Genomic DNA, 15,206 nt, shown 5'->3' with positions numbered 1-15,206 from the left:
CAGAGACAGAGACAGATATATATATATATATGTATATATATATATATATATATATAGAGAGAGAGAGAGAGAGAGAGAGAGAGAGAGAGAGAGAGTATGTATAGAGAGAGAGAGACAGAGAAAGGCAGAGAGAGAGAGAGACAGAGGAAGAGAAATATATATATATAGAGAAAGGAAGAGACAGAGACAGAGCCAGAGAAATATATCTAGAGAGAGAGAGAGAGAGAGAGAGAGAGAGAGAGAGAGAGAGAGAGAGAGAGAGAGAGAGAGAGAGAGAGAGAGAGAGAGAGAGAGAGAGAGAGAGAGAGAGAGAGAGAGAGAGAGAGAGAGAGAGAGAGAGAGAGAGAGACAGAGTATGTATAGAGAGAGAGAGACAGAGTATGTATAGAGAGAGAGAGACAGAGTATGTATAGAGAGAGAGAGACAGAGAAAGGCAGAGAGAGAGAGAGACAGAGGAAGAGAAATGTATATATATAGAGAAAGGAAGAGACAGAGACAGAGCCAGAGAAATATATCTAGAGAGAGAGAGAAAGAGAGACAGAGAAAGACAGAGAGATAGATAGAGAGAGACAGAGATAGAGAAATATATATAGAGAGAGAAAGGGAGAGAGAGAGACAGAGAAAGATAGAGAGAGAGATAGAGAGAGACAGAGAGAGATAGAGAGAGAAAGAGAAAGACAAAGAGAGATAGAGAGAGACAGAGAGAGATAAAGAGACAGAGACAAAGATAAATATATAGAGAGAGAAAGGATGAGCGAGATAGAGAAAGACAGAGAGAGTGATAGATGGAGATAGAGAGAGATAGAGAGAGACGCAGAGAGACAGAGACAGAGATAGAGAGAGATAGAGAGAGACAGAGACAGAGACAGAGATAGAGAGAGACAGAGAGTAGGGGAATTAGAGTACAATTTCACTCTAAAGATAAATTGCATGAACTTAGGTCTCCAATGAAAATTAAAGTAATGCTGTTTGTATGACCTTAAGCGGCGCGTCAGGATGACGTGACGATGACATGATGTGATGACTTTGGTGATAACTTCATACCATGACTAACATTTCTCAAATTGAGGGACGTGTGATGGGACGGGGGACATGACTAACCCTACTCCATGGCATCTTCTGGGCCAAAATTGCCATCCATCAGTCCATTCAATCTCCACCGTTGGATAGAGATCCAACGGCCTTGCTCCTCCTACATGGACCAGAGAAACGAAATCTTGACCAGAACTTTCCGAGGAATCAAATGCCGCCACGTGGCTACACGTCATCCAATCTCCCTCCCTCTCTCTCTATCTCCCTCCATTTGAGTCTTCTTTTCTCTCTCTCTCCTTCTTCTTCTTCTTCTCTCTCTCTATGCTCAATGTTACAGCGGCCGGGCTGGAGTTGGCGCTAAGGATGAGATTCAACCTTCTGTGGTTGAGAAATCAGCTGAAGAATCAAAGAAGATCTCGCGGATACTGAGCTATTAACGAAGGTACAGTCTCCTCTTTTCTCAATTGTTGTTGTTCTTGTAGTGTTTTTTTTTGAATTTTTTTGAGTTGTTCTTGTCGTTGTTGTTCTTATGACCTAGTTCATCAATATCATCGATTGATTTCCGTTCCTGATTCGCGGTGAATGCAGACGATCAACATGTTGAACCCTAGGCCGCCTTGTCCGTCGCTGATTAAGCAGAAGATTGGCTTCCATTTGTTATTCTCTCCGAGAGTCAAGGTTTTTGGTGGCCGATCGCGCTTGAATTTGATTCTTCTTTATCAGAGAGGGAGGAGGAGAGCTTCCTTTCGCCCGTCACTCGCCTTGAATTGGGCGTTGGAGGAAGAATCCGCTGCCGACCTGTTAGAAATCTCTGATTCTCATCCGAATTCAGTGGCTGTGGACAAAGCTGGAAAAGATTTGCTCGATTTTTCTGATTATGATAATGAGAATATCAGTGCCCCAGCCGAAGAATTATCTGGCTCTCATCCAAATTCTGCGGCTATGAGCGAAGTAGGAGAGGATCTGCGCATGTTTTCTGACGCAGATGATGATGATGATACGAACATCAGTTCTTCGGCAGATGACACGGAAGAAATCTCGGTTTCTCGTCAAAATTCTGTGGCCATGGACAATTTAGGAAAAGATTTTCTCGTCTTTTCTGATGCAGATGACAACAACGACGATGATGCCGATGAAGTGAACATCAGTTCTTCCGAAGATTGTGTTAATGGAAATTTAAGAATATTCTCTGGTGAGAAGAAAGCAGGAAGATTGAATGTCAAGGCTTTGGCGCAGAGTTTGTGGGAGTGTAGCACAGCTGACGATGTAGATCATGTTCTTGGCAAACTGGAAGATATCCATCCATCTGTTTATTCATCCATGATCAAGGGCCTGGGCATGGACAAGAAAGTGGACCCTGCTCTTGCCCTGGTTGAATGGTTAAAGAGAAAAAGAGAAGGAAACAAAACTTCTCTCCCAAACGTAATCATCTACAACAGCTTGTTATGTGCAGTAAGGTTGTCCGGAGATTTCGCCAAAGCAGAAGGAATAATCAAAGACATGGAAGAACTTGGTGTTCCTCCGAATGTGATTTCTTACAACACCATGATGCATATCTACATAGATCAAGGGAAGTATGCTGAAGCTCTTCAACTGCCAGAAATTATGAAGGACAAGGGGATTTCTCCTTCGGCTGCGACCTTCTCAACGGCGTTATTGGCGTATCAGACCTCTGGAGATGCAAGCGGGGCTATCGCATTCTTCTCCGAATTAAAAGATATGTTTGAGCAAGGGAATATTGGGGGAGGTAGAAACGAAGATTGGGAGTTGGAGTTCGTGAAGCTGAAGAATTTTACTGTCCGGATTTGCTTCCAGGTTATGAGGCAATGGCTCATCAATGAAGAGATTAACCCGACTTCCTCTATCTTCAAGCTTCTTGCAGACATGGACACGGCTGGGGTATCAGGAGGCAGAGTAGAACTGGAGAAAATATCCTGGGCTTGTACTAGAGAATCTCACCATGTTGTGGGTAGAGAGCTGTATCGGCGAATTCGGAATCTGGAATCTGGGGCAAGTTTATCAGTCTGCAATCATATCATCTGGTTGATGGGGAAAGCAAAGAAATGGTGGGCGGCTCTCGAGATTTACGAAGATCTTCTTGATCAAGGACCCAAACCCAACAATCTATCTTATGAATTGATTGCTTCTCATTTCAACATCCTGCTATCGGCTGCGAGGAAGAGAGGGCTATGGAGATGGGGTCTCAGGCTGCTGAACAAGATGCAGGACAGAGGGTTGAAACCGGGCACAAAGGAATGGAATGCTGTTCTCATCGCATGCTCGAAGGCATCAGAAACTACCTCGGCAATTCAAATCTTTAAGATGATGGTTGAGTGTGGGGAGAAGCCGACGATAGTGTCGTATGGGGCGTTGCTTAGTGCTCTTGAGAAGGGAGAGCTGTATGACGAGGCCCTTCGTGTTTGGGACCATATGTGTAAGATGGGAATCAAGCCGAATTTGCATGCTTACACCATTTTGGCATCGATCTATGTCGGACGTGGGCAGCCGGAGCTCGTAGAATCGACTATCCGCGACATGAGCTCATCAGGAGTTTACCCGACAGTGGTCACCTTCAACGCAATAATCACAGGATGTGCCAGAAAGAACCAAGGGAGCGCTGCCTACGAGTGGTTTCATCGAATGAAGATCAGAAATATTACACCAAATGAGATCACCTACGAGATGTTGATCGAAACGCTAGCGCGAGATGGGAAACCGAGGCTAGCCTTTGAGATTTATGCGAGGGCGTATAATGAAGGTCTTCAACTCTCTGTAAAGGCTTATGATGCTGTGATAAGGTCTTGCCAGCTGTATGGAGCAGGTATAGATGTAGATATGTTAGGACCAAGACCTCCAAGAACAAAGAACTGTGGAAATTCCGGAAAGTCTCTGACTACCCATGTATCTAGAAGAGGCCAGCCATTCGTCAGGGAGGCATGCGTTCTCTGAAAAGATTGACGCCGTCGTGGCTTATTTCTCACTGTAGTGGAACGACTCACCCGGGCCTACAACCTTAATGGTTTATTCACTTGTATATATTACAATCTGTGGTATGAATTTCAATCTTTTTTCCTTGTAAAATTAAGCATGTTGTAACATTCTTTTGCTTCTTGGTATAAATCATTCTGCAGTTCCTGTAGCTTTTGTTGTATATTGTCGATTTTGAAGTGCTTGTTGGATGTGGATCTAGAATTGCCAGAGATTCAGATTAAGATTTGTCTCAATCTTGATCCAGTTCAAAAGATCGATTAGTACGACTGATAAACTCAACTGGGTTTATCTGGTCGCTTGATCATCATTGATCAATTATCTGTTTTGATCCTGGTTCAAACAAGGATCAAACTGTGGATCAACTACGAAAATACAAAGAAAATGCTATAAATGGAATATCCAAGAATCTACTGCAAGAAGTTCAAAAACAGATAACAGAATGCAATGGGAAAGAATAGGGGAGACCGAATCAGATTCAGTTGGCCTGCCAGCAAGATCGGGATAATCTCCCTCCGTCGCTCCAATAATTCAAAACAACCAGTCGGTTGGTCTCCTTCTCCGTCGTTTTATTTATAGGACGTTCTCGCCATTATTTGTTTGAAATTGTACGTGCTTGCCCGATGTCACGTGCTATATTTCTCCTCCTCTTTTTAGACTAATATGTTCTAGGAAGAACTGTATCATAATCATTCCAATCCTTGATCTATTTTCATCTGACATATTACATCGACCTAATTGGATATTCCCGATCAACTGCGACTTATATTGATTGGCTCGGGTTGGATAGATATTAAGGCACCCTAATTCGCATAAAAAAACTATTTAATCCTTAGCAAGCATGTTTCTTCTCAAATTTCTGTGTTTGTCTAACATTCAAGTATTATTTTTAGACATATGCACAGGCCTGAGAACCAAAATTCCAAAAATGCCTATGTTTCGACATGAACTAAACAACATTAATTTTTTGTTTATCCCTGTGCTTCATCACATATGATCAAAAGTTAGGGAAAAGCCTGCAGCAAGGGAAGACCTGAATAGCGGTGGTTGTGCTGTGCAGTGCGAGTTTTCACATCATGTGTGCGAAAATTCGATTACACCAAACCTGCTGTGCAATATATCGCGGAAATTTTGGGCCAAAATTTGCACTGCACACCGCACAAAATCACACACTCCGGATAGAGATAGAAAGATGTATGTTTAAGTGCGTTGTGTGATAGTGAAGGAGAGAGAGGACATAGCAACATGGATAGAGAGAGGAGTGAGTGAGATAGAGAGAGAAAGAAGAGTAGGAGAGAATGGGAGAAGAATAATAGAGAGAAGAAGGAGATAATCATTTTTTGTTTACTTATTTATCTTTATAAATTAAGTTTCACTGAACTGCGTAGTCACAGCCTTCAGGCCTCAGGATCACAACCCTCAAGCCGCACAATCACACCACATTGCACTGCACACTGCACTAAAATTCGCACAACTCTAGATCTGTAACCGTTTCATAGAAGAAAATTCTGATTATTCATCATATCAGTTTTCAGTAATTTAAAATTTTCTCGATTACAGTGGCTGCAACATTAATGCACATATTATTAAGTGAGCTTTTCCCCATTGGTAGATGAACCTAGATGTTTCTAAGATAAATTCAAGGCCAAATATGCCCTAGCTCACTAGGCTCCGGCTGCCCTACTCATTGCCCTATCAAGTGTCATCTTGGTAATCTTCCATAAAATCAGATAGTGCGGTGTTCCTAAAGTTCATGCATAGTAAATGGTTTTACGAAAGGATATACATTAAAATAGATTTAACACTGTATCACGGTTCGGCCCTGAAGGTGGAATATAAACTATCCAAATTAAATCATGGAAACATATTTTAGTTGAAGTAAATGGGAAGCTATTCCAATGAACACCACTTAGATTTAGAAAACTGATTTGAACAAAAAATCAGAGGCCTTACATAATTGACACAATCCAAAGATTGAATATTTTTACTTTCTATTTTTATTAAATGAATATCAGTTCAAAATGGAAAGAAGCACCCTAGTGAACCACTCAGGGATTAACAGTTTTAATAACTTCATAAGCCAAATGATCAAGTATTAGCATTATTTTGACTTGTCGAGCTTAATGAGTCGAATGTTTTGTTCTTCTAGGTGTTATATAGCTACCAAGTAAACACAATAAGGGATTTAAGGCAGGAGGGGGAGGGGAAGAGAGGGAACTGAGGCGGTATTTGGAAACTGATCAGAGATTGATCGATTGATTGACCAGTGATCAGATCTGGTGATTTATTGGTAATTGTATAACCTATTAGTAATCAGGTGCATTTTACTTCCTCCATTACTCCTATGATCTGATCCTCAAGGTGACTAATAAAACCACAAATTATTAGAGTAATAACAAGACATTTTCATGTTTATTTGCAATAAAATGGGATAAAGACTTGATAACCAATACATTAATTTGACAAATATCATAAAAATCTCGAATTTATATGTAACATAAATGTGGTTTATTTTTGGAAGAATGGTGTAATACTTCATTAAAATATGAAAAAGTTATACAAATAAGCCCAAATATATATTATAATTTTTTTTATTGATAAATCAGCATTGTTAAACTACAATTTTTCAAAGCATGCATAAATGGCATGGTATGTAACACACAGTTGTCATGTTATGATAATACATAGGGAAAGATGAATTCAGAAAATTGAAGAAGAATAAATGGTCGAGCACAATTTGAATTCACATGCATATGAAGGAAGATTGATGTAACACGATGGTCGGAATTGACACTTCCTGTTAGACCTAGTTGGTGACTCTAAATGCGAAGTTGATGACGAAGAATAATGGATATGATTTGAGAAAATAATAACGAGAAGTACGTCAGTTGTCGTTGAACCGAGACATCACTCAATTGGACGACACGTGATGGGTTTTGTCACGATCAAGCTCCCAATGATCCACGTAACCGGATCGAAGGGACCGATGTGGTAGGGAACAATCTTATCACGAGCTAATCCAATACCGTCAAAGAAAATATCCTATCACGAAGGCAATGGCTGAGTCCTATATCAAATATTGACGTCACTCAAGGCAATGAAACAATATAAGACCGGCACTTAAGGAGATAATTGATCTGCAAGGATAGGGGAGAAGAACAAGACCTGACGGACGAGTTCTGAATGCAAGGTGAATAAGGGTCATCGCAGCTTTGTCGAAGAATTCAGCACCGAGGTTTCCCTGACTCATGGATTCGTAGTAGGTGTAATTCAGCAGTTGTTCAAAGGATTCCCGGAAGATAACTTCCAATACAATCAACCAAGAGTTGGACCACGTGAAATATACTATTGCAACAAAAGACTTGATCGTGTGATTTCTGATCCGCCCAAAGGAGTCGTCTGAAGAGAAAAGTAGATACCCGACTTTTCAACATTGGCTGGTAGGATTCTAGAACAGTAATTCATTATTGTTTTTCAGTCTGCTCCAAAGAGGATTGGCTTAGCGGCAGAGGTATAGGTAACCCGTAATATAGATGGAGTACCGCAGTGACAGAAATGCCCAATAACCAGAGAAATCTTCCGCAAAAAGAAGGGATTTAAGCGGCAAGCAACCTTGAAGTTACAGATTTCCAGAGTCGCCGCAAGAGCAAGATCACCAATTTATCGATGAATTGCAATCATCTATGGATGAAGATGCATGAGGGCAGTATTGATCACCGATCGAGAGCAGTATCCCAAAAGAGTCTCTCGGCAGGAGAGAGATTTCTTGTGGGAATTCGGCCACAAGAATGTTCCATGAGGAAGATTTCCTTGCGAGAAGAGATCCGAGCGGAAAATTCCTTGCAGAATTTCTTTGATTTTGACCTCTGGTGATGATCTGAATCAAGGGGATTGTTCTTGTTGGCGACAAGGGGATAATCTCTGGAAGAATGATAAAAAACTTATGGGATCCAGCAGGACGGCGGTTTCTTCTCCCCTATCCTTTCTCTTGATAGAAAGAAATACCGCGCGAGCATACTGAAATTGAACCCCAATGTAGCTACTCAGACTATAATCAAACGGCCAGAAAGAATGTCTTCCTCCTCCGTTCAAAAATTCTTCTTATTCTTCAGGAAACAAACACGATGCAAAAAAATAACTGCCAGCATGAACAACGAGATCTGAAATTCCTTCAAAAAAAAAACAAGCCTTAAGCCTCCCACGTCCACACTTCCTCGTCCTAACAGAGAGGAAGTGGCACTTGTGGGAGTCCCAATTGGGCCCTTTTTTAAGGGGAAAGCTTTAAAAAGGGAGAAGACGCCCAATATGGATTTACTCCCCCTAAACACACGCAGGAGTCCGGTACTCACGCAGGAGGGGCCTCCGCCAATCCAAAGACAATGAAAAAGAAAAGAACACAAAGACGGCTCAGCACGCTCCAAGACAATGCGAATGTTGCTTGAAGCCTGATAGTGGAATTGTTGGTTCTTCACGTCGGCTCGTGCTCCGCGTAGGGCCTGGCAACGAGTCTGGACGAGATCAGCTGGATGGTCCTCCATCAAAGATATATCGAACCCTTCATATAAATAGGTTGGGATTGCTTAAGGGTTAAAAAAAAAAATTAGTTATCAAGTCACATGAAAATAACCTATGTTAACACTACATGATTTTTGATATTTGCATGCTAAAAATTGGAGACCATAATTAGGGTCCACTTAAAATTTTCATTTATAATGAAAATCTGATACTCTATGCATCTTTCACAGTCAACTATTTAAGGAAATAAATATATCACAAGTATTGTCATTATAATTTTCAAGTCTGAAATCTAAATTTGGGCTGTTTTGCATTCTTTAGTACATTTAGATTAAAACCTATCAATTTAGTAAGATTTTCGATATTCGCATAAGATTCAATAAAAGCATACAACCTTATAATATGGATTGGGCAAGCCATCAGACTTTCTATCTGTATAAGATTTTAGATATGATTATTACACGTTTTTTTGGTATTAGGCGTTGGATTCAATAGTTAGACTGAAGTTAGTGAAATCCTTCCTATTTATTCAATAAAATTCAGATTAATTACCCATATTCTTTGTGTTGAGAAGAAGAATACCACGAAGAATGGGGATTGACTACTGATATGAATGGGACTTGAAGTCAAGATTTATCAGGATATATTCATAATTTATAAAAATGAAATGATTTTGCTCATCTTTCAAAGTTAAATGACATCAATCGGGGGTTCCTTTGGTACCTCATGAATAAACAAACCCTCATATTCCTTTTCTTGAACGGGAAGGAATTTCTTGCTTCTTGCTTTGAATCTAGGGCCTTTCTTCAATTGTTTGGGGCATTCATCTCAAAAGAGATCAAGCATTGTTCATTTGAAGAATCAAGGTAATATATTCTTGAATCTTTGTTTTCTAAAGACCGAAGATCAACTACATTTCAAGATACTTTGGCATAAAGTTGACCTGGTTGACTTCCTCACAATTTAAGTGGTGATCTCTCCAATGATCTGATGGTCTGCTCAATGAAAATGTACAACTGATTTGAGTCTACCTCTCGACTCTTGATATACTATTCTTTAGATCTCCTTATGCCATATTTAAATATAATCCTTGTTGGGATATGGAGGCCTTGATCTGGATGAACATTATGATTAATTACATCAGAAGACTTATAGCATAATCATATCGACATCAACAAAAACATTAAACAAAGAACTTATGCACGAACCACATCCGTGATTTCTTGGATCCTCGAGGGAGACAAGTGAAGCTGCTCATGTGTGCAACCTTTAGACATATTCATGCAATCCGTGGCATGTTAGATCTCCTTCTCCTTGGAGAGCTACGTTCAACCTTCGCAGGGGTCGTCCCACCATCTCAATCACATCGGGAATGGAGAGGAGCCACGGGGAGAAGGGAGAAGAAGGGGAAGGCCCTTAACAATTCTGGCCTGAGTGAATTTTGTTTAGGACCTTCGCCATTTATACTAAGTGAATATTTTTCACAAAAATCTGACGTCCAAAAGACCATTTGCATTTGAACCTCCACGCGCCAATGTTCTCTTTATCATTAATGACTCCATACGCCCAATACCCTTTATTGCTCTTCCAAATGAATTAACTATATCATCATATAAATTAATTAATATCGGATTGATTTAATCTAATCGGTAGGTAAACTCTCCAATCTATGGGGTGCCAAGCTACACCTCGTGCTCTAAAGATACAAAGGAGTGTGTTTGACTCACTCATGGAACATGTTTGTCATAGGTTACTGTGTACGTATAGTCCATCATCCACTTGATGCTCCTAGGATAACTTAGGGTATGATTAACTGTAAAACCCTAATTGTTCATCCGAGTTAGTACTGATGGTTTTGGAAATCATCAAAGAACTCTTCTCCAATATTTCACTACTTGGCCAAGGACTTCATTGCATCGTCTTCCTTGAGCTATCTCCTCTTATACTGATGGTGTAAAATCCCATCGTGACCACTTAATAATCTTCGTGAACATCTTAGTGCACTCAAATGAAGATTGTTTAGAATCCCATGATTAGAGACTCATAGGTCATAGTCAAAATACAACTATCAATCTACAATACATCTTTGGTGTCTAAGGTATAAGGACAACCATGATGTGAATCAACCAGATTAAGAGTTTGGTATAATACCATTTAGGGATTTGTATATACCAATTCAGCGAATTATTTCCTCTAAAGACCTCTCATCATTTTTTTTAGTGTTTCCTCACTAACTTCTGTAGGATTAACCATACTTATTATATAAGTAGGATCAAATAGTGCTATTCTATCTGGATAATTCGATGTCCATCTCGACTATCCATCAAATAGGAATATTCAGAATGCGTGTTTAAAAAAACTAGGGATGAATGTATTATGGTCTCATCATAATTCGCTAGGTCAGTGCACATATTCACAAACTTTATTATAAAAATCACACATGAATAATAATAAAGGAATATTTTATTCCATGAACTTAAATGAAACATGGTGGTGAGATTGGCTTGATGGCGACATAATATCCATCACAAACTACTCTTGTTCTCGTCCCGCTTTTTCATAGCATAGACCATGGTCTAAATTTTCCTTGATATACCTCAAGAACCTATTCACTGCCATCAATTGTTCAACCAATTGTCTCTCATGTACTTGTTTAAAAAATTAATATAGGACTAGTATGAGTCAAATACCTTAGTCTACCAACCATATTGGGGTACTCCATGGAGTCAACTAGAGGGGATGAACCTTCTAGAGTAAATTTATGCCTGGCTATAAGGGGCGTATGGACTAGGTTGTAATTCATAGCATAAACTTTCTGACTCAGTTTGATATTCCCAACTAATTGAATCACTTCTATGCCCAATTAAGAGTTCAGCAATCCCATGTCACTCATCTCAAACATGTCCATCATCTCACCCTTGAATGCTCAAATTTGATAGATTTCTGCTTGTTCATGATCAAATCATCAACTTACACTACCACAAATAAATGCACATCACCTGGAATCGTCATGTTAACTGAATGCTCTTGGCAAAGCGAAGAATATAAGGAAATTATGCAACTTGGTATACAATGCTTGTAGTGCTTGTCTTAGGCCATAAAAGGCCTTCTTATGCTTCAAAAGCATATGCTCTTCTCAATCTTGAATCCCTCTGGTTGCTTTATGTAGAAAGGCTGAATTGAAATCAAGATGATGCAAGTCCCATCCTCCTTGTGCTGCTAGAGCCACCAAGACACAAATGGTGTCAATTCTTGCCACTACAGCAAATGCCTCTTCAAAGTCAACTCCAAGCTTTTGCATGTAGCCCTTTGCGACCAGCCTGGCCTTGTGTCTCACCACCTCTCCTTGTGAGTTCTTGAGCTTGAAAACCCACTTAAGGCCAATAGTTTAGTAGGCTGTAGTTGGATTCACCAACTCCCATGTCTGATTCTTCTCAGTGGAGTTCAACTCCTCCTTGATGACACATCTCTAAATCTTCTACTTGGAAGCTTCTAGGAGACCTTATGCGTCCCCCTTCCCCCTAGTCACCAATCATTATTCTTGGTCAAGGTGAATTTGCTTAGTGTCTTCATAAAATTTTCGTAAACCTTTAAACCTCTTCGGTGATCTCTCTTTAGTGGTGAGAAAAGGGTCTCCTTCCCATGGTACATGGCTCACTTCATGTGGAGGTGGTCATCTTCCTCCACTAGCGATATCTCATCCACCTTATCATCACTATCATTAGTTAACATTGGAAAATCATGAGAAAGTGAGATACCATATTTCTTCCTTACTTCAGGGACATTCTGGTCCACTTGGCATCTTCTTCAAATATAATATGTTTGCTCTCATGTACCTTTCCACACTCGTGGTCATAACAACGATAAGCTTTAGACTCAATTTCATAACCAATGAAGACCATAGTCTTGCTTCAGTCATCCAAAATGCTCAAGTGCCCTTTTAGCACTTTCACATGAGCTAGGCAACCAAAGACACTAAGATGACCAAACTTAGGCGTTAACCTAGTCCAAACTTCATAAGGTGTAGCTTCTTCTAGTCTTCTAGTTGGAGCTCAGTTCATGAGGTACATGGCAGTTCTTACTACCTCTCCTCATATCTCCTTGGGTAAGCTTCTCCCATTCAACATAGATATGACCATATACATAATTTTGCGATTCCTTCCCTCAATGGCACCATTTTGCCTTAGACAATATGGGATTGTCAATTGTCTCAGTTCATGAGATCATATTTGACTTGTATGGTCCTTTTTTTCACTGACAATTGCTTTTTTTGCCTTCCCAATCAGGATATATTTATTCATCTGCGTACAGACAATGGTATGGAACTTTGTTCATCTGAGATTGATAAAATTTTCAAGGATAAAGCCACGGCAAGACACCGTAAAGTTTGTCACACGCCACAACAAAATGGTTTGGCCAATAGAATGAATCAGACCTTACTTGAAAGGGCCTGTTGCATGTTATCTCATGCTGGCCTTAGTAAAGATTTTGGGCTGAAGCCCTCTCAAATGCTTGCGACCTTGTGAAACGATCACTGACATCTGCTATTGACTTCAAAACTACAAAGGAAGTAGGGTTGGGTAATCCTCCAGACGAATCTAATTGAAAACTATTTGGTTTTCCTATATATGTTCATGTTGATCAAAGAAAGCTAGAGCCAAGAGCAAAGAAGCGTTGGGTTTGGTGTCCTGGTTCGTTCATGGAAAACACGTTCCATAGATGCGGAAGCATGTAGATCAATTAAAAATTGATCTTTAAAATCAACATATTGAATGTACCTTTTGGGGAACTCATTCCACCCTTGACTTTGTCACTTTGAGATCATTTTGAAGTCGTTCACACGTCCGGGCTCTAGAAGTATCCACACGATCACTCGGTGCTTGGATCTCCACATCTTCTTCTTCAACTCTTCTTGAAAATCTTGAAGATCTCCTCACCATGAAGACACTCTTCCTTGGATGTGTGGAGGAAGGGAGGGGCTCTCAAATCAGGCATGCATGTGTGCTTAAAATAAGACCCCTTTCCCTCTTTATATTTCACTTAAGGTTTTTTTCAAAAACCCTATAAAGTAAAATATATCCACTAATATTCTTATGACCTTGTGTGTGTGACCTTCTAGGCCCATGTATTATTCTAGTTAATAACTTTAGTGGCACAGTAATATTTATTGATCAACCTTATTAATTAACTATATCAACATATAGATTAATTAAATAAGGATCGATTTAACCCAATCGATAGGTTAAGTTTACAGCCCGTGGGGTGACAAGCTACACCTCGTGCTCTAGAAGATACCGAGTAGTCTTGAACTCTCTCATGGAACCTTTACCATCAAGAGTTATTGTTTATGTATAATCCATCATTCGTGCGAGACTCTTGAATGACTTAGGGTATGGTTTATCGTCAAACCCTAATCTGTCATTTGATTAGGGGATCATTGGACAATGCCTTCTCCAATATCCTCACTAACCTGGCCAGGGATTTTTTTCTGCATCGTCTTCCTTGAGTCAATCTCCTCTTATGCCGAGGGCGGATGATCCTGTCTTGACCACTCAATCATCTTCGTAAGCTTCTTACTACATCCGATCTATAACTTATTTGAATCCCATGATTAGAGGCTCATACGTCATAGTCAAAATGTAGTCGTCCACTCACAAGATGTCCTTGGTGTCTCAAGTCAGTGGATCACTTATACAACCGTGACTTGAATCAACTTGATTGGCATTTAGGTGTAATACCATTCAGGGATTCATACGGATAAATTCAGTGAACTTTTTCTCCAAAGAGCACCTACTATCTGTCTTTAGTGTCCCCACACTAATAGCCACATGATTCGCTATACTTATCGTATAAGTAGGATCAACTAGAGCTATTCTATCCGGATAATTTGATGTGCGTCTCAACTATCCATCGAATAGGAATATTTAAAATATATGTTTAAAGACTAGTGATCAATGTATTATGATCTCATCATAATTCACTCGGTCATTGCACATATTCATTGACTTCATTATAAACATCACACAGAATAATAATGAACACACATAATAATGAACTTAAATAAACATGGTAGTGTGATTGTCTTGACGGCCACATAATATCCATCAAGAAGTGCATCTTCCTTGAAGTTTTGCTGTTGGAGTAAAGGGGTATCGGTTATGGTTGCTAGATCATAACCTTTGTAGCTTTTGATTGAGAGGAATTTCATTTTTAATGAATCTGCTCTTTTGCATAAAAAGGATGACAATCATTCCAGAAATGACATTCTGATGCGACCATGAAAACACACCAGCACCAGACGTGCCTCCACCTTCTCCCAAGACGTCCCGTGTGATGACACGTCACCAATACCAACTTCAGAACTGTCCTCTGACGTGACACGTTGACACGTCGCCAACATCGATTAATATTAGGGGTTTAAATTTATGGTTATCTTATTTTCTCTTTCCTCCAAGGCCTATACATAAGCCAATGTTGTAAGAAAGACTTGGTGAATTTCTTTTAGAATAAAAGTTTCTTCTTCTAAAAGGATGTTGCCCTAGCTGTCTCCCGTCTGAGCCGCCACCGCTGCCTCTTGTTGCCGCCACCACCATCGAGAGAAGGCCACCTGTCCTCCTACGCTTGTGCGCACTGCTGACTGCCTGTGCCTGCCGCTCACACGTCCGCCTGCG

At 40.1% G+C, this 15,206-nt stretch overlaps 1 protein-coding gene across 1 annotated transcript; it reads left to right on the top strand.

The window, feature by feature from the left end:
* The first annotated feature begins 1,314 nt into the window (after positions 1 to 1,314).
* LOC144710134 (uncharacterized) lies at positions 1,315 to 4,171 on the top strand. Its single transcript, XM_078583809.1, has 2 exons — positions 1,315 to 1,474; positions 1,621 to 4,171. The coding sequence occupies exon 2, from the start codon at positions 1,630 to 1,632 to the stop codon at positions 3,979 to 3,981; it is 2,352 nt and encodes a 783-aa protein (XP_078439935.1). The 5' UTR covers positions 1,315 to 1,474; positions 1,621 to 1,629; the 3' UTR covers positions 3,982 to 4,171.
* The last annotated feature ends 11,035 nt before the right edge of the window (positions 4,172 to 15,206 follow it).

The sequence above is a fragment of the Wolffia australiana genome, chromosome 12 (assembly GCF_029677425.1).
Source record: "Wolffia australiana isolate 7733 chromosome 12, ASM2967742v1".
In the NCBI taxonomy this organism is placed as follows: Eukaryota; Viridiplantae; Streptophyta; class Magnoliopsida; order Alismatales; family Araceae; genus Wolffia; species Wolffia australiana.
This window is presented reverse-complemented; position numbering and strand designations above follow the sequence as displayed.

Coding starts and splice junctions, on each gene's coding strand:
- LOC144710134 (XM_078583809.1), top strand. CDS start 1,630: ATGTTGAACCCTAGGCCGCCTTGTCCGTCGCTGATTAAGCAGAAGATT.